Genomic DNA, 20,965 nt, shown 5'->3' with positions numbered 1-20,965 from the left:
AAATATTAAGTTCTGCTTTTCTGATGTATCAAATACTTATGTCATGCAATAAAATGCAAATTAATTACTTAAAAATCATACAATGTAATTTTCTGGAGTTTTGTTTTAGATTCCGTCTCTCACAGTTGAAGTGTACCTATGATAAAAATTACAAACCTCTACATGCTTTGTAAGTAGGAAAACCTGCAAAATCGGCGGTGTATCAAATACTTGTTCTCCCCACTGTATGTCTATAATGGAGTGGCCAGCACAGTCACTGGATCTCAACCCTATTGAGCTGTTGTGGGAGCGTAAGAAGTGCCCATCAAGCCAATCCAACTTGTGGGAGGTGCTTCAGGAAGCATGGGGTGAAATCTCTTCAAATGACCTCAACAAATGGACAACTAGAATGCCAAAGGTCTGCAAGGCTGTAATTGCTGCAAATTGAGGATTCTTTGAAGAAAGCAAAGTTTGAAGGACACATTTATTATTTCAATTAAAAATCATTATTTCTAACCTTGTCAATGACTACATTTCCTATTCATTTTGCTATATTTCCTATTCAAACTCATTTCATGTATGTTTTCATGGAAAACAAGGGCATTTCTAAGTCACCCCAAACTTTTGAACGGTAGTGTACATTTACTGTACATTTTGGTCATTTAGCAGACACTCTTATCCAGAGTGACTTACTGTCAGTGCATTCAACTAAGGTAGATAAACAACAACATATCACAGTCATTGCAAGTAAAACGTTTCTGTAACTGTTATTGAGAATGTTGTTGCTGTTCGGACCGGCTACTTGCAAATGCATTTCTGTATTTTAAAATACAAAATACATGTATTTTAATTAAATACATTTCAAAATAGTATTTTGTAGTTTATTTTGATACATTGATCTTTATGGTATTTTGTCATTGTATTTTGTAATTGTATTTTCAAATGTTTGCCCATCCCTGGCTACTGTATCCCCTTAGCTCCCTGGAAAATGGACTCTTCCAACAGGTGACTTTTATTAGAGGAGTGCTTAATGCAGCTGTTGTCTATAAGCCTTTGCGGGTTTAGAAAAAAAGCCAAGTGGGCATGGCTTGAACTGTGGTGACTGGTTATTGGTTATTGCTGGTTATAGATAGGGTCCAGAGATTTTCCTAGTCAAGTCACATGGTCACAGCCCTACCTATACCAACAAGAGACTTACATTTATGCTTTAACTATATACCACACACATCTGGAAACTCATGTCATACTGTTCCTCTGTAAATAATAAGTCTGACTGAATGTCATGACCATGAGTATATCCAGGCATATGTCCAGAGAACCACACAAATCAAAAGGAAATACTGTTCAGCCCAAACAATTATGAAGAGGAAGTGTAAATGTATGTGGCACATGGTATTTAAGACATTATATAATATTGGTTGGAAATGAATATTATAGACCAGACTCTTTGGCTCAGGAAATTGCAACCAAGGCAGGCATCCCGCAAAGGAAAACCTCAGAACTCTTGACGATTTATGTAAAATATATTGACATCGTTTTCCTCAAACATACAGTATACACACAAAACTTGCACACCGGACATCTACCAGGATAACAGATCAGGTAAATATGAACTAAACCTCAACATATGAATGATTGGTCCTGTGTGGTCAGTTCAAATCCTGCTTGGGCCACCAAAACGAAAAAGTCTGCTCTCAATGTAAGTTTCTATGGATAAGGGCGTCTGCTAAATGACTAAAATGTAAATGTAGGTAACTTTCTAAATGTAATCCGTTACCTGTCCCAAATTGTAATCAGTAACTATACCTTTGATGACCCAAACTCAGAAATGTAATTTGATTACTTTCAGTTAGTTTTGGATTACTTTCCCCTTAAGAGGCATTAGAAGAAGAAAAAAAGGATCCATCAAATGCATTTGGTGTGTCAGACTTGCTCAGGTGGAACAAACTTCAACTTCCACCGGTTTTCAATGCTGAATTGAATGTCATTGAGAACACAGAAAGGTGTCATCATGTATTTTTTTTTCTCACAAACATAATTTCTGAATTTAAAAGTAATCTAAGTAATCATATAGTTTTTTTAAAGTACCTGTAATCTGATTAGAATATTTTTGCTGGTATTACATGTAACCAGGGATGGACATTAAGATGGCCCTCTAGCCTGAGGCTAGTACTTTTCTAGTTAAAAATGTGCTCAACTAGCCTGCTGGCTAGTGAAATTGAGTATTTTCAAATATCTCATGGCCCAGATTTTGCACCTGGGCAGCTGGGCTAGTAAAAATGGTAGTCTACTAGACCGACTGGCCAGTGCCCAAAATCCTTAAATTCCATTCCTGCATGTAACTGATTACATGTAATCTGTTACTCCCCAACCCTGTATATATAATTATATTATGTACAATGGCACTACTGTCAAGGCTAAAGGAGACATTTCTAAAAGCCTTTGCCCAGTGGTGGACCTAACTAAGCACAAATTGCTGAGCCCTTGTATTTGATAATGTGGTGAAAACAGTCCTAAGTGAAAACTAATTACATTAACACTTCGCTAACAAGCTGTTGGAGAGGCCCCTGGAGGTCGGCTCTTCATAAAGAGTGGCAAAGCATCTGCCACGCACTTCCTGGCTCTGCTCACGTTCTAATTGGCCCCAGTGGGTTTCTGTAGCACAACCGTGTTATTTAGAGGTGGGGGATTAAATGCTCGTTTTCAATCCAGGTAGGATTCTCCCCATTCAACCTGACAGAGCTTGAGAGGATCTGCTGAGAAGAATGGGGAAAACTCCCCAAATACAGGTGTGCCAAGCTTGTAGCATCATACCCAAGAAGACTCAAGGCTGTAATCGCTGACAAAGGTGCTTCTACAAAGTACAGAGTAAAGGGTCTGAATATTTATGTAAATGTGATATCTGTTTTTAATTTTTTATAAATTTGCAGAAATGTCTAAAAACCTGTTTTTTCTTTGTCATTATCGGTTATTGTGTGTAGATTGATGAGGGGAGAAAACAATTTGATCCATTTTAGAATAAGGCTGTAACGTAACAAAATGTGGAAAAAGTCTAGGGGTCTGAATACTTTCCCAATGCACTGTATATTAAGACTATATTAAATCTGATGTTTTGATAGTGTTGCCACACAGGTTAAGAGTACTACCTGTTCAAAACAGCATTGAGTCCCAAAAAGTAAAAAAACCTGAGTCGATTTGGATGATGTTTATATTTTATTTGTTTTCTATCTGACATGGCCCTCTGAATGGGGCTTTGTAGACCGAGGGGCAAAACAAGAAGAGAAAAACTATTACTCAAACATGAACTATTAATCAAACGGTACTGGGTTATTTCCATAGTAACAGCCTGAGGGAACAATTCGGACCCTTTAATGGCCATTTGCTATGTTTCTCTGTAAACATCAGACCAGCAGGAGAGATAGCCGGCAACAGAATGTCAGGCAACAGAGGCATCACAGGGCCATTTTCTATTAGAAAAAGAAAGGAAAAACACTCCAGAGCAGCATTCTGCTGCATTTTGAGATGGCATATCTGCCTTAACACTTTAAAGGCACAATATGTAATTTCACCAGCCTGACCCTGCCACTTTGTTTGGCAAACAGAGGAGTGGGGTTGGGTAACTACTCTTACAGTACTACTGTAACTACCCTTCAATTGAAATGTAACTACTCTTAACTACACTCCATGAGATCAACATGAATACATTGTGGTGTCAACACTCAAATTACATTAAAAACATAAATAAACAACAGGGTACTACAACCATACATTTCAGGTTATGACAGGGTACGCCTGCTGTACTAAGCCAGTGTAGTTTTATTTTGTTTTAATATTTCATTTTATTTTTTGTTTAAATTTTATAAATTTTATAATTATATATATATATATATGTAATTTTTTATATATATATATTTTTGAGCCAGTGTTTCCCCTAGGATATTTTTCATTAGCGGTGGCAAAGTTAGCGGGGGGAGTGGGGGGGGGTTCTCCAACCATATTTTTTTATGCCCTCCTCTTGGCCGCAGAGACAGAATTTGGTTGTTTTAAAACAAATTTCATGCAATTCTACACATTCTGCCATGGGGCGGAGAGAAAATGTGCAGTTTTAAAGCTAATTGCCTGCAATTCTACACATTCTGCCATGGCTTGGGTCATGTTCTTATGCCATATGAGTGACTCAAAAACATTATGACAAAATCAATGGTGGCCCCATGCCATGACATTTGTAGAATTTTAAATTTAAAATGTTTCTACCTGACTGTCTAGTTTATATTTTGCTGATTGTTAGTTCTCAAAGATGATCTCCTAAAAAAATATACAGTGAGGGAAAAAAGTATTTGATCCCCTGCTGATTTTGTATGTTTGCCCACAGACAAAGAAATGATCAGTCTATAATTTTAATGGTAGGTTTATTTGAACAGTGAGAGACAGAATAACAACAAAAAAATCCAGAAAAACGCATGTAAAAAATTTTATAAATTGATTTGCATTTTAATGAGGGAAATAAGTATTTGACCCCCTCTCAATCAGAAAGATTTCTGGCTCCCAGCTGTCTTTTATACAGGTAACGAGCTGAGATTAGGAGCACACTCTTAAAGGGAGTGCTCCTAATCTCAGCTTGTTACCTGTATAAAAGACACCTGTCCACAGAAGCAGTCTATCAATCAGATTCCAAACTCTCCACCATGGCCAAGACCAAAGAGCTCTCCAAGGATGTCAGGGACAAGACTGTAGACCTACACAAGGCTGGAATGGGCTACAAGACCATCGCCAAGCAGCTTGGTGAGAAGGTGACAACAGTTGGTGCGATTATTCGCAAATGGAAGAAACACAAAATAACTGTCAATCTCCCTCGGCCTGGGGCTCCATGCAAGATCTTACCTCGTGGAGTTGCAATGATCATGAGAACGGTGAGGAATCAGCCCAGAACTACACAGGAGGATCTTGTCAATGACCTCAAGGCAGCTGGGAGCATAGTCACCAAGAAAACAATTGGTAACACACTACGCCGTGAAGGACTGAAATCCTGTAGCGTCCGCAAAGTCCCCCTGCTCAAGAAAGCACATATACAGGCCCGTCTGAAGTTTGCCAATGAACATCTGAATGATTCAGAGGAGAACTGGGTGAAAGTGTTGTGGTCAGATGAGACCAAAATCAACTCAACTCGCCGTGTTTGGAGGAGGAGGAATGCTGCCTATGACCCCAAGAACACCATCCCCACCATCAAACATGGAAGTGGAAACATTATGCTTTGGGGGTGTTTTTCTGCTAAGGGGACAAGACAACTTCACCGCATCAAAGGGACGATGGACGGGGCCATGTACCGTCAAATCTTGGGTGAGAACCTCCTTCCCTCAGCCAGGGCATTGAAAATGGGTCGTGGATGGGTATTCCAGCATGACAATGACCCAAAACACACTGCCAAGGCAACAAAGGAGTGGCTCAAGAAGAAGCACATTAAGGTCCTGGAGTGGCCTAGCCAGTCTCCAGACCTTAATCCCATAGAACATCTGTGGAGGGAGCTGAAGGTTCGAGTTGCCAAACATCAGCCTCGAAACCTTAATGACTTGGAGAAGATCTGCAAAGAGGAGTGGGACAAAAACCCTCCTGAGATGTGTGCAAACCTGGTGGCCAACTACAAGAAACGTCTGACCTCTGTGACTGCCAACAAGGGTTTTGCAGAGGGGTCAAATACTTATTTCCCTCATTAAAATGCAAATCAATTTATAACATTTTTGACATGCATTTTTCTGGATTTTTTTGTTGTTATTCTGTCTCTCACTGTTCAAATAAACCTACCATTCAAATTATAGACTGATCATATCTTTGTCAGTGGGCAAACGTACAAAATCAGCAGGGAATCAAATACTTTTCCCCTCACTGTATAGATCCATTATCTTTTCTACATACTTTATATCTGGTTTTAGTCGTTTAAATTTACACTGAAAACGTTTTACCATCCCGAACATTATATATAAAAAAGTGATAAAAGTCATATTTTGGGGAGTGGTGGCAAAGATTTAGCAGCGGTGGCCCGCCACTGCTAAATTAATATAGGGGAAACACTGACTAAGCTCATAATGCATTTAAAAAGGTTAGATGCATATTTTCTAGTGAACCATATTTTCCGATAACAATGCAAATGATGAGGTCCTCAGAAATCAGAAATGGTTTCCCTACTCAATTTGGCTTGGTTTATGGCTGTATAAGAGCTAACTGCTTGCTAATCCCTGCTGCTGCAGAAAGCCTAGCTGACTTAAGCTGCTGCTGTACCCATTAATTCAAGTCAGGGGTTATTTTCCATATTTGTTCCCGCTCCTGCGAAGAGCATCAGCGAGCTTAGTCACAACCATAATCTCCTCCATGTGCACACCTTATGCAACATGCTCTGCCAGTACGACTCATTCCTAGCCTCTTTTTCTCTGCGCCACTCAATGAGATGGTACAGCGATGGTGCGTAAACATAACAAATTGCTAATTGTCAGGAGGGGGAGGGGTGTTGTCGGAGCAACAGGCTTTGTTTGGCTGATGCCGTCCACTGTCTCATACGAAAAGACTTGATGACAAATGTGTGTCAAATTCACTTCACTAATGTAGCACAGCACCATTTATTTGGATCCCCTTCAAACATGATTTCACTAAAGAAAGAGAAAAGGCAGGCAGGAAAATGAGCAACGCTCGGAGTTCAGGCCTATTATTCTCTATAAACTTCACTTATGCTCTGAAAAAACATTCAATCAATTCCACCACAGAATGAACAGTCAAGTAAATTGTGTAGGCCATATTGTGTTCACACCCCCTAAGGACATGCAGGACAAGTGAAGTTACTGCGACATAACGCAAATATTAACTTGCGGTCGTTCTCATAAAGAAATGCTCATGCACTGAATGTGTTATGAAGTCGTCCTTACGAAGCCTTTTCAAATAAAATGTTACTGGTTGTACTGTAGGCCTACAGTATGTATGCTACACCCTCTCTTGCTTGTAGGCCTACAGCAGCTGTGTTGAGTGAGTGCTACTGCTGGCGAAAGCAGGTAGTATGGCCTAATCCTGCGAACTGACTGTCTAACCCAAACCACATTTGCTCCCTGGGTGAGAGTAATGGCTTCCTCGTGAGCGGGGCCACGGCTGTTATTGTAGAATCACAGAGCGTTTAATTGAAACAAATAACTATAATAATGGCTTGTTGTGTGCTGGGCTTAATTAGCGTCGCCACGGCTATCGAGGACGAGCTCTGATCCTTCAAAGGAAATGGTGAGCCCCTTTTAAGTGGCCTTTGTGTACTGTAAGTGAGTTCCCCTCTTCAGGAAAAGCAACATGTTCAGTCTGTTTAGTCTGTCAGCGCCCCCTCTACTCACTCTCTGGGGTGCATCTCAATTTGGAAAATTGCTTCCTTCCCTCTGCTCTTGCTTGCTGGATACTGGTATTAGAACTGTATGAGGTTTATGTTAGTCATAATAAATAGTGAGTATTTTTCTCCTTTTTGTGCTTCTTTTCTCCATGATAAAATCTTAACTTAGAGTACTTTACTGTACTGGAACTAATATGTACTGCAACATGAAAAAGCATAACTATTTTCATCAGGATAAAAAGGGGTTCTCCAGATTCAATTGTTTAAAAAAACTCTACAACCATGCTGTTTTAAATATTCATTCGTCTTAACAGTCGCCTAAGGTTATTTGAATTAGCAGCATGAATATTCATGAGCTGCAATGAATGCTCATTTGTTTTTAATGTTTAATCCTTTAATACACTTCTTCATTTATGTACTCTCATCCATGCATAAGCATCCAAAGCAAAACTTTAATTTTATTAAACACTTTCTTTAATAACTTATTTGTTTTTATTCAGTTGGTAGAGCATGGCGCTTGCAACGCCAGGGTTGTGGGTTCGTTTCCCACGGGGGGCCAGTATGAAAAATGTATGCACTAACTGTAAGTCGCTTTGGATAGAGTCTGGATAGAGTCTGCTAAATGACTAAAATGTAAATGAATCATAGTGCCCTGACTATTATTGTGTTGATGTGAAAGCGAAACAAGGTGTCACATCTGTTCCATTTGAAGCCAACAGTGCAGGCAGGTCATATTAGATGTGTCTCAGGCCTGCCCAGACCTTCTGGAATTGGACTTCATTGCTAATTTCACTTCAAACAGCAGAATTCGTCCATTTTAGCCCCATATGTAATCATTATTATTCATCTTGAGGTTATGCTGTTTGAATTTGACCATTCATGTTTTTAAGATCACATACTGATTTGTATAATATGTGACTGGCTAATTCTGACCTTGTTCAACATTTGATTCACCTTCCATGTAGTATGATTCTGTCAATAACTGCAGCCATCAATAAACTTTTTGTGTTGCTGCTTTTAAAATGGTGGTGTTGTTTTCCCCCCTGTCTATGCCCCTGTCTATGTCCTACATGCCAAGTGATGCAATACACATTTCCCTTAACAGATTAAATTAAGTCAAGCTAACATTGTTACAATCAGTGAGTCTGACTAAAATGTATGCCGAAAACACACACAAACAACCACAGACAGTTTCAAAACGAACACTTTGTGTAGATCTAAAACTGGTTATAAAGAAAATCTAGAAGTACAGTATAACATCCCACATGATTAAAGTGATAGTTCATCCAGATGTAAGAATTGTTTATTGGTCCATTACCCTGACAGTCTATGGACAAGGAGACAGTAATCCATACTTGGGCATGTAATTTAAAACATGTAACATCGAGTACATTGACTTCCATTGAAACAAATAAGATATTTTCTAATAAGGGTGAACTATCTCTTTAATGTGTTATTATTGCATAGCAGCATAGTCAACTGTTTTTTATATTGATAAAGCAAGTATGGCCTTCAACAGTCTGAAAATAACATTGGCTTTGCATCACAACAGTAATGCCAACTAGACACTATTCACAGTCTAACAATAACCCAAATTGAAAGTATCTAGACAACAGAGAGCCTGTGGTCTAGTGACAGACGCACCCTGCCAAAAATAGCTATGTAGTGCCACATGTTTAACTAGATTGAACAACTCCCCCAATTCGGATAATGTGACGGAGCGCTACATGAACTTGCAGATTTGGCTGAGCTTTTGTGGCGGCGGGCAGTTCCCCAAACCACCCTCATTACGCTTGTAATGAGACGTCGGCTGGGGTTCAGTTTGAATATTTAAACGTCCCGGCGTCCCCCTCGGCACTGTGCCCGTCCTCCTCGACTCTTATTACTGCCTGCCAGAGAATTCCCTCCCATTTTTCAAAGAGACAAATCTCACATCTCCCATCTTGCAAACGTAAGCCAGACGATCCAGGCTCAGGGATCTGGGGGCCAGTCAAACATGACGCCCCCCACAATAGCACACTGAGGAGAAAGCAACGTTGACAGTGAGGGCTGGCTGTGATAGGGATTCTCCATGCAGGCATAATGAGCGCTCCATCGAGCTTAGAAATTATGCATTGTTCAATGTCCCATTCAAACTTTGTGTCCATCTGCCCTTAGACAACAGAGGGCAGGGTTCTTTGGGCAGGGGGGTCAGAACGTTGCTGGGTAAACACCTAACATTCTCCTATAGCACTATCCAGCTAGCAAACAACTATCGGACCACTGATTGCTATGAGGCAGTACACCACTGTAAGCTGATATTGGAACCATGTTGATAGCCTATACACTATAAGTAGTGTCGGCTACTGCCGTCTGACCACTGGAAAGCCCATCAGCCAAATGAGGAGTGGGCAGCTGACTTTACCAATGGCAAGCCACCGTAAGCTTCTAATCAAGGATAACATATCCGAACCATGGAACCGAACCATGGAAACTTATTTTGCTAGCTGTTTAAACACGTGTGATATGTCATTATTGTAATTAGCAACAAAGGCAGAGTTTGTTGTCAGCTACTACATACAAATGCTGCAGAAAAGCAGGCTAAGATTCAACGTCTCAGATGAAACATACAGTAGCTTGATGTAATATGAATTTCATTTAACCATCATAAAAAATACTCCTACTTTCTTATCCAAGTCCAAGCTACATATCATATGAACAATTAGTATCAACTCTACTCTGCATTTAAATACCCAAACAAAACAATTTCTCATCATTGCTTCAAGCCCATTTTCCCATCTACTGCACATCATCCTGTGATTTAGCAGTTAATACTTTTTCCTTCTGAGCAGTCAGAATGAACTGAGAGGGAGGAGCCTGTCAAATATTAGATTAATTCAGAGAAAGAAATAAGAGGTTTCTAACTGAGTGGAAGGGTATTATCATGTGCCCCACCAGTGATCAGAGATTTGGGATATTTGTGACACTTTGCTCTCAGTAAAAAAAAATGCTATTTGAGACAACTATGACAAGAAATGAACAAGTGGGCTTATATGACAATGTGTATTTCTAAAGATGATGTTGATGCTCCTTACTAATTAAAGACCTTAATTCACCAATCAAGTACAAGGGAGGAGCCAAAACCTGCAGACCCTTGGTCCTCCGTGGAATGTGTTTGACACATGTGCCTTAAAGGGATAGTTCAGCAAACTTACATATTTACATATAGTGGCTAGTTAAAAAAAAAAAAGCAAGAGGATTGCGGTCACTCCTTGTCCAAAAGACTGCTTTCAAGGTAAGACACCACATATTAAGAGTATGTAATTTCCCTGAACTATCTCTTTAAAAACATTTGCTATGTGATTGGAGGCCATGAGATGCACGGAGGATCCTAAAGCAGAGAGAAGTTTACTGAGCTTTAGCCTTAGGCTACATGTTGTACTCAAACCAGCAACATCATCCCCAGAGATGAGCTTGTAGGTCTGTATTTGTAAAGGAGTTTACATACCCTGTAGGATAGTTATCATTGCTGATATGAACTGTATGCTTGAGGCATTGCTGTTGAATCAACTCATTTTCTTATCGGTTACAGTACAGCAACAATGAACGAAAACACTTGTCACTGAATTAAAATGTTTCAATATAATAATAATAATAATGATCAGCACATGCCTTCATTGAATACTAAGGAAACCTTTATGTTTTGCATTACCCCACGTTGCAAAAACCAAACTTTCTGCCTCTTTCGACACAGTATGTTCCTAAAACACAAATACCGTGCAGTGACTATGACAAAAATATGAATTCAATATGTCAATGATGCCTTTATTGGCCTGAAATTAAGGTTCATTGACTTCATAGGAAAAACGTCAAATTAAACATCCTCATCTTCAATTCCATCAAGATATTTCAGCCTTTACGTTTCTATGCATCTGCCTGAGAAATAAGCTCCTCTTGTCCCCAGAGATAATAAATGAATGACATTTTTTTCCTTATCGGTCATCTATTTTTCCAGAGTAAGCTATTACTTGCTCAGGTTGCTAGGCAACAGGAAATATTAATAGTCACTATTATTAGCCAGGCTCCAGTAGAGTAGTACTAAAATGAGGAAGTGGAAAACATGAATGTGTTACATAAATCTTTGGACCTTTCACTGTGTGTGCAAGTCTCTGTTTGTGCAGTGATTTATGGTGATGACGGTTCATTTATGAGAAAAGAGGGTGTGAAATAAGAAAATGGAACATTACCCTGAAGGACTATTTGAAAATAGATTATTGCAAAGGTGAAACAAAAGCTGTTTATAAACCAGGACTCTCTTTCTCAAAGAAATGTTTTTGGCCTAATACACCAAGTAGGAAAGGGAGCTGCTTTCTCCCATAGGTCTACATTTGTGCGCGTAAGCACATACACATGGCATGCACATGAACACGCACCCATGCATGCATGCCTCATCCCAATTGTATTAATTAAAGCTGTCTTTGCTATGACAAATAGTAGCCAGAACATTTTCTGACCCCTGGCAAATGTTTAACTAAATAAATAAACGCATAAATACTTGAACACATTATGTAGCCTACTATATATCACTATACCAGTCATATTCAGCTCACTAGTATGTTCAACACAGTGACTTAAGCCCAGTCTCTGCCACACACATAAAATGTACAACTTATGCACTTTGATTCCAAAATCACATAAGGCCTGATTAACCAAGGATAAATGCCACGGATGCTCACATTAACCCATTAATATTTATGACTCAAAAGTTATATTTGTGTCAGATGAAAGTATATAAAACGGAATTATTCACACGCGGGCCATCTATAATTCATATCGTTCGATTCCATGATTAAAGGACTTGAATGTGTACGCCAGGGGTGTTTGCATGTTCAGTGTGAACCATGTTTAACACATGAAATAGTCGCTTACTGGCGTTGGAATGGAGGTCCTCGGCATCCTTATGAAAGAGAAAAGTAGCTGACAAGGGAGAACCCTTTCTCCTCCAAGACCCCCTTTTTCGCTTTGTCTATAAGAGAGTGAATGAAAATGTGCACTGCACAGCTCGTTGCGCTCTTCTGTGCTCACTTTGAGCGAATCAAATCTTTTGAGTTTGGCGATTGAATAGACATGAAGGAGTCTGTCGCAAAGGTCTGGGAGTTAAAAAGCAGAATGTGTAAAGCATAAATGTTGCATGTGTCCATACACTCTGTAATAGGCCTGTTAGAGTGCTGCTAATTGAAACAAGTGTGTTTCCCTGTTCTAAAACAAGAACATGTCACTTATGAAGCCACACTGAAAATATGTGGTAATTAACAAAACATTGAATTGAATCCTACTCTGCATTGGCAAACAAATACTGGTTATCCCTCCATACCAACCCTAACAACAGTCCAACGAAGACAAAACAACCAATTAAGTTATCATACTTGCTCATAACAAGTCTTGCAATGCATTATAACCGCATCATAATGTGTTATACCTGCAGGCTTCAAGTAAAGTGTTAGCAAATGTTCCATGACGATAAACATAAACCAACCTACAGCTCTGGATGAGTGAGGAGGAGGAAGAGGAAGAGACAGAAGAGGAGAAGGACTGTAACTGGTGGATCTTACCGAGTGCATATTATGCCCCGAGAGAAGATGGCTATCTTGGCTCAGCATGTTGGACATCATGAGGGCTGCGGGCAGCTCCGGGTAGGAGTAGGGGTTGAGCAGGCCGTTGTGGGGCAGCGAGTGAAAGGTGTAGCCTGACTCGGGGTCCATAAGGTGCAGCAGAGAGGGGTCAGCGTGATTGGGGGGCGTAATGGGGGGGATCTCGTAGTCTTCATCCCCTCCTCCTCCGCTGTTGCTTCCTCGGCCCTGACTGGAGTAGTTCTGAGAGGGGAGACAAGGCGATTGGATGAGTTTCAAGTTCAAGGTTCACATTTTCTGTTTATTTGCCATTTGTGATTAACACATTGGAATTCTTGTTCACTCGAGCTCTCACGGAAAAAAGGAGTGAGATGGTGAGAGTGTAGAGCATAGTTGAGATATTGAAATAAAATATATCAGCAAATGCCATCATTCATGAAGCAACAAATTACAGTCATCTATTAGGAGATGAAACTAGAATTAATTAACCTGAAACTACAACTGCATTTGTTGCTATATATAGCAAGACATTAATACACAAATCTTGCTTTAATAACCAATACTAATGTGCTCACTCAGCTTTTTTAATCAATCCTAGAGCATGTTGTAATGCAGAATGATGTAAAGCTACAGAAAGCAGCAGCATGTACAAACATAGAAATGTGTTTGTGATGATGAAAATAATTGACTTCAACGTTTGTTGAAGATGAATGGCTTATTAATCAAGAAGCCAAACAAAGCTTTACTCATGGAGCACTGGCAACAAACACCAGGGTTGGGGTCAATTTCTTTAACTCATTGAATTAAAGATCCTCACTTTAACTAACATTTCTCAATGTTCTGATTCATAATGGGATTTCAATCAAATTCTTGAACTTAATTCGGTTGAGATGGAATTGACTAAATCCCCCTGACATAGTCTTGACGTCATGAGCTGTATCTAAGGTGATTAAATACCTCCTCTCCCTCCATCAGAACAAGGTGAAAAACGTTCTTATGATTCTGCATATGCAAATCAGGTGGTACAGGAGGAAGCCTCACTGTGGTATCTTCAAGGACCATCTTGACATAATATTATGCTGAGAAATATGGTTTTGCACTCTCAAAAGCACACTGAGGGTATTCACCAGGGAATGAAAAGCAATTTTGTCAGAGGCAATCTGATGCTGACTCCCTTTATAATGACTGGGGAAAATTAATCATCACAAATAGTATTCCAGTGTCAGCCATTCAAGAGCTTTTTAATAGAATTTTTATGATTCATGTCTCGGGGCACACATCAAGCAGTCCGTTCTGCAACATTTCAGAAATCAATTCAATATCATCTTCGTGTAGGCCGTCACCTTGCCTGCCAGAGCAGCCATTTATCTTGCAAACAAATACTTTTAGCAAACAAATGGAAAGAAATACTGAGGAAAATGAAGCATGCTCCAACAGGCTGTGTTGGTGCATGGAACAAAGATAAAACTCATAAAATATAATATTGTTAGCAAATAAAAATAGATATAAACCTACAGTAGGCTGAAAGGTTATATTTTTTCTTTCAATGGTAGTCGTGTTAAAAGGCTGTTTTTTTTTGTTGATGTTTTCCTAACATACACTTTACATGAAGATTAGCTTGATGTGTATGGGCTTATAACACAATACTATAATTACTATTGTATTCAACGTCAGTGAGAGCTCGTATTCCCACATAACAGGTTATTGACAACCCATATTTATTTTCTACTTTGTCCATTGGAATTGCACTTCTCAAAACACTTTCAAGGACTGTGCTACTATAGTTTTGTCTAATGAACAAGATAAATATTGTACATTATTGTAATATATAAGGATTTCTTATAAAAAAAAAAGCTAATATGTCACTTAGCAAGCATTTTCAAGTATGTAATTTGGGCACACCATCATTAGATTACTGCAGAAAGTCCTATGAACCTATGTGGCTCTAATCAGTCCTATTATTCTCTGAATGAACCTACCAATGGCATTGAAGGGATACTGTATGGTTTGTCATAACTTGGCTATACAGTAATATGAGATAGTTTACTGTGCATTTGAACATGTGCACAACAATGAAAGAACAGCATTTATTAAGACACTTTATGACATCAAGCATCAATGAGATACTTGTGTCTCGGATACATTTATTGACTGTTACACTATACAGTACCAGTTAAAAGTTTGGACACACCTACTCATTCAAGGGTTTTTCTTTATTTGTACTATTGTCTACATTGTAGAATAATAGTGAAGACATCAAAACTACAAAAATAACATGTAGTAACCAAAAAATTGTTAAACAAATCAAAATATATTTTATATTTGAGATTCTTCAAATATCCACCTTTTGCCTTGATGACAGCTTTAAACATTCTTGGCATTCTCTCAACCAGCTTCACCTGGAATGCTTTTCCAACAGTCTTGTAGGAGTTCCCACATATACTGAGCACTTGTTGGCTGCTTTTCCTTCACTCTGCTGTCCGACTCACCCAAACCATCTCAATTGGGTTGAGGTCGGGGGATTGTGGAGGCCAGGTCATCTGATGCAGCACTCCATCACTCTCCTTCTTGGTAAAATAGCCCGTACACAACCTCGAGGTGTGTTGGGTCATTGTCCTGTTGAAAAACAAATGATAGTCGCCCTAAGCCCAAACCAGATGGGATGGCGTATCGCTGCAGAATGCTGTGGTAGCCATGCTAGTTAAGTGTGCCTTGAATTCTAAATAAATCACAGAGAGTGTCACCAGCAAAGAACTCCCACACCATAACACCTCCTCCTCCATGCTTTACGGTGGTAACTACACATGCGGCGATCATCCGTTCACCCACACCGCGTCTCACAAAGACACAGCGGTTGGACAAATTTCCACCAGTCTAATGTCCATTGCTCGTGTTTCTTGGCCCAAGCAGGTCTCCTCTTCTTATTGGTGTCCTTTAGTAGTGGTTTCTTTGCAGCAATTCGACCATGAAGGCCTGATTCACACAGTCCCCTCTGAACTGTTGATGTTGAGATGTGTCTGTGACTTAAACTCTGTGAAGCATTTATTTGGGCTGCATTTTCTGAGACTGGTAACTTATCCTCTGCAGCAGAGGTAACTCTGGGTCTTCCATTCCTGTGGCGGTCCTCATGAGTGGCAGTTTCATCATAGCGCTTGATGGTTTTTATGACTGCACTTCAAGAAACTTTCAAAGTTCTTGAGATTTTCCGTATTGACTGACCTTCATGTCTTAAAGTAATGATGGACTGTCGTTTCCCTTGGCTTATTTGAGCTGTTCTTGACATAATATGGACTTAGTCTTTTACCAAATAGGGCTATCTTCTGTATACCCCCCCTACCTTGTCACAACACAACTGATTGGCTCAAACGCGTTAAGAAGGAAATCAATTCCACAAATTAACTTTTAAGAAGGCACACCTGTTAAGTATTTTTTTATTTTACAATTATTATTATTATTATTATTATTATATATTTTTTTAGGGGGGTAGATCAGCTTTAATATTGCAAATAGATTGTAACTTCCATCAATGTAATTGTCTGCATCACATCCAATCCCCCATGTTTTTTTCCCGCATATATACAGTGAGGGAAAAAAGTATTTGATCCCCTGCTGATTTTGTAAGTTTGCCCACTGACAAAGAAATGATCAGTCTATAATTTTAATGGTAGGTTTATTTGAACAGTGAGAGACAGAATAACAACAAAAAAAGCCTTGTTGGCACAGAGGTCAGCCGTTTCTTGTAGTTGGCCACCAGGTTTGCACACATCTCAGGAGGGATTTTGTCCCACTCCTCTTTGCAGATCTTCTCCAAGTCATTAAGGTTTCGAGGCTGACGTTTGGCAACTCGAACCTTCAGCTCCCTCCACAGATTTTCTATGGGATTAAGGTCTGGAGACTGGCTAGGCCACTCCAGGACCTTAATGTGCTTCTTCTTGAGCCACTCCTTTGTTGCCTTGGCCGTGTGTTTTGGGTCATTGTCATGCTGGACAACCTTGTCCCTGACATCCTTGGAGAGCTCTTTGGTCTTGGCCATGGTGGAGAGTTTGGAATCTGATTGATTGATTGCTTCTGTGGACAGGTGTCTTTTATACAGGTAACAAACGGAGATTAGGAGCACTCCCTTTAAGAGTGTGCTCCTAATCTCAGCTCGTTACCTGTATAAAAGACACCTGGGAGCCAGAAATCTTTCTGATTGAGGGGGTCAAATACAGTGGGGGAAAAAAGTATTTAGTCAGCCACCAATTGTGCAAGTTCTCCCACTTAAAAAGATGAGAGAGGCCTGTAATTTTCATCATAGGTACACGTCAACTATGACAGACAAAATGAGAAGAAAAAAATCCCGAAAATCACATTGTAGGATTTTTTATGAATTTATTTGCAAATTATGGTGGAAAATAAGTATTTGGTCAATAACAAAAGTTTCTCAATACTTTGTTATATACCCTTTGTTGGCAATGACACAGGTCAAATGTTTTCTGTAAGTCTTCACAAGGTTTTCACACACTTGCTGGTATTTTGGCCCATTCCTCCATGCAGATCTCCTCTAGAGCAGTGATGTTTTGGGGCTGTCGCTGGGCAACACAGACTTTCAACTCCCTCCAAAGATTTTCTATGGGGTTGAGATCTGGAGACTGGCTAGGCCACTCCAGGACCTTGAAATGCTTCTTACGAAGCCACTCCTTCGTTGACCGGGCGGTGTGTTTGGGATCATTGTCATGCTGAAAGACCCAGCCACGTTTCATCTTCAATGCCCTTGCTGATGGAAGGAGGTTTTCACTCAAAACTCACGATACATGGCCCCATTCATTCTTTCCTTTACACGGATCAGTCGTCCTGGTCCAATTGCAGAAAAACAGCCTCAAAGCATGATGTTGCCACCCCCATGCTTCACAGTAGGTATGGTGTTCTTTGGATGCAACTCAGCATTCTTTGTCCTCCAAACACGACGAGTTTAGTTTTTACCAAAAAGTTCTATTTTGGTTTCATCTGACCATATGACATTCTCCCAATCCTCTTCTGGATCATCCAAATGCACTCTAGCAAACTTCAGACGGGCCTGGACATGTACTGGCTTAAGCAGGGGGACACATCTGGCACTGCAGGATTTGAGTCCCTGGCGGTGTAGTGTGTTACTGATGGTAGGCTTTGTTACTTTGGTCCCAGCTCTCTGCAGGTCATTCACTAGGTCCCCCCGTGTGGTTCTGGGATTTTTGCTCACCGTTCTTGTGATCATTTTGACCCCACGGGGTGAGATCTTGCGAGGAGCCCCAGATCGAGGGAGATTATCAGTGGTCTTGTATGTCTTCCATTTCCTAATAATTGCTCCCACAGTTGATTTCTTCAAACCAAGCTGCTTACCTATTGCAGATTCAGTCTTCCCAGCCTGGTGCAGGTCTACAATTTTGTTTCTGGTGTCCTTTGACAGCTCTTTGGTCTTGGCCATAGTGGAGTTTGGAGTGTGACTGTTTGAGGTTGTGGACAGGTGTCTTTTATACTGATAACAAGTTCAAACAGGTGCCATTAATACAGGTAACGAGTGGAGGACAGAGGAGCCTCTTAAAGAAGAAGTTACAGGTCTGTGAGAGCCAGAAATCTTGCTTGTTTGTAGGTGACCAAATACTTATTTTCCACCATAATTTGCAAATACATTTATAAAAAATCCTACAATGTGATTTTTGGGATTTTTTTTCCTCAATTTGTCTGTCATAGTTGACGTGTACCTATGATGAAAATTACAGGCCTCTCTCATCTTTTTAAGTGGGAGAACTTGCACAATTGGTGGCTGACTAAATACTTTTTTCCCCCACTGTATGTAAACTTCTCACCCACTGGGAACGTGAGAAATAAATAAAAGCTGAAATAAATAATTCTCTCTACTATTATTCTGACATTTCACATTCTTAAAATAAAGTGGTGATCCTAACTGACCTAAAACAGGGAATTTTTACTAGGATTAAATGTCAGAAATTGTGAAAAACTGAGTTTAAATGTTTTTGGCTAATGTGTATTTAAACTTCCGACTTCAACTATATATGTATGTATGTATGTATGTATGTATGTATGTATGTATGTATGTATGTATGTATGTATGTATGTATGTATGTATGTATGTATGTATGTATGTATGTATGTATGTATGTATGTGTTTAAATACACCATAGCCAAATACATTTAAACTCAGTTTTTCACAATTCCTGACATTTCATCCTAGTAAATATTCCCTGTCTTAGGTCAGTTAGGATCACCACTTTATTTTAAGAATGTGAAATGTCAGAATAATAGTTTTTATTTCTTTCATCACATTCCCAGTGGGTCAGAAGTTTACATACACTCAATTAGTATTTGGTAGGATTGCCTTTAAATTGTTTAACTTGGGTCAAACGTTGCGGGTAGCCTTCCACAAGCTTCCCACAATAAGTTGGGTGAATTCTGGCCCTTTCCTCCTGACAGAGCTGGTGTAACTGAGTCAGGTTTGTAGGCCTCCTTGCTCGCACACGCTTTTTCAGTTTTGCCCACACATTTTCTATAGGATTGAGGTCAGGGCTTTGTGATGTCCACTCCAATACCTTGACTTTGTTGTCCTTATGCCATTTTGCCACAACTTTGGAAGTATGCTTGGGGTCATTGTCCATTTGGAAGACCCATTTGCGACCAAGCTTTAACTTCCTGACTGATGTCTTGAGATGTTGCTTCAATATATCCACATAATTTTCCTTCCTCATGATGCCATCTATTTTGTGAAGTGCTCCAGTCCCTCCTGCAGCAACGCACCCCCACAGCATGATGCTGCCACCCCCGTTCTTCACGGTTGGGATGATGTTCTTCGTCCCCCTTTTTCCACCAAACATAACGATGGTTATTATGGCCAAACAGTTCTGTTTTTGTTTAATCAGACCAGAGGACATTTATCCAAAAAGTACGATCTTTGTCCCCATGTGCAGTTGCAAACCGTAGCCTGGCTTTTTTATGGTGGTTTTGGAGCAGTTGCTTCTTCCTTGCTGAGCGGCCTTTCAGGTTATGTCGATATAGGACTCGTTTTACTGTGGATATAGATACTTTTGTACCTGTTTCCTCCAGCATCTTCACAAGGTCCTTTGCTGTTGTTCTGGGATTGATTTGCACATTTCGCTCCAAAGTACATTCATCTCTAGGAGACAGAACGCGTGTCCTTCCTGAGCGGTATGACGGCTGCGTGGTCCCATGGTGTTTATACTTGCGTACTATTGTTTGTACAGATGAACGTGGTACCTTCAGGTGTTTAGAAATGGCTCTCAAGGATGAACCAGACTTGTGGAGGTCTACAATTATTTATCTGAGGTCTTTGCTGATTTCTTTTGATTTTCCCATGATGTCAAGCAAAGAGGCACTGAGTTTGAAGGTAGGCCTTGAAATACATCCACAGGTACACCTCCAATTGACTCAAATGATGTCAATTAGCCTATCAGAAGCTTCTAAAGCCATGACATCATTTTCTGGAATTTTCCAAGCTGTTTAAAGGCACAGTCAACTTAGTGCATGTAAACTTCTGACCCACTGGAATTGTGATACAGTGAATTATAAGTGAAAATCTTTCTGTAAACAATTGTTGGAAAATTTACTTGTGTCATGCACAAAGTAGATGTCCTAACCGACTTGCCAAAACTATAGTTTGTTAACAAGAAATGAGTGGAGTGGTTGAAAAACGAGTTTTAATGACTCCAACCTAAGTGTATGTAAACTTCCGACTTCAACTGTATGTATGTATATATATATATACAGTGGGGAGAACAAGTATTTGATACACTGCCAATTTTGCAGGTTTTCATACTTACAAAGCATGTAGAGGTCTGTAATTTTTATCATAGGTACACTTCAACTGTGAGAGACGGAATCTAAAACAAAAATCCAGAAAATCACATTGTATGATTTTTAAGTAATTCATTTGCATTTTATTGCATGACGTAAGTATTTGATACATCAGAAAAGCAGAACTTAATATTTGGTACAGAAACCTTTGTTTGCAATTACAGAGATCATACGTTTCCTG

General features: G+C 39.7%; 1 protein-coding gene across 3 annotated transcripts in view; it reads right to left on the bottom strand.

The window, feature by feature from the left end:
• The window catches only part of LOC121538280 (thymocyte selection-associated high mobility group box protein TOX-like), a 146,679-nt gene that overhangs the window by 22,555 nt on the left and 103,159 nt on the right, over positions 1-20,965 (bottom strand). For all 3 annotated transcript variants that reach the window (XM_045207145.1, XM_045207146.1, XM_045207147.1), the window contains one exon: positions 12,922-13,182. In XM_045207145.1, coding sequence (XP_045063080.1) covers positions 12,922-13,182 — 261 coding nt within the window. The remainder of the gene's footprint in view (positions 1-12,921; positions 13,183-20,965) is intronic.

Source organism: Coregonus clupeaformis, chromosome 24, assembly GCF_020615455.1.
Source record: "Coregonus clupeaformis isolate EN_2021a chromosome 24, ASM2061545v1, whole genome shotgun sequence".
NCBI lineage: Eukaryota > Metazoa > Chordata > Actinopteri > Salmoniformes > Salmonidae > Coregonus > Coregonus clupeaformis.
Note: the sequence above shows the minus strand (reverse complement) of the source record. Positions and strands in the feature narration are given on the sequence as shown.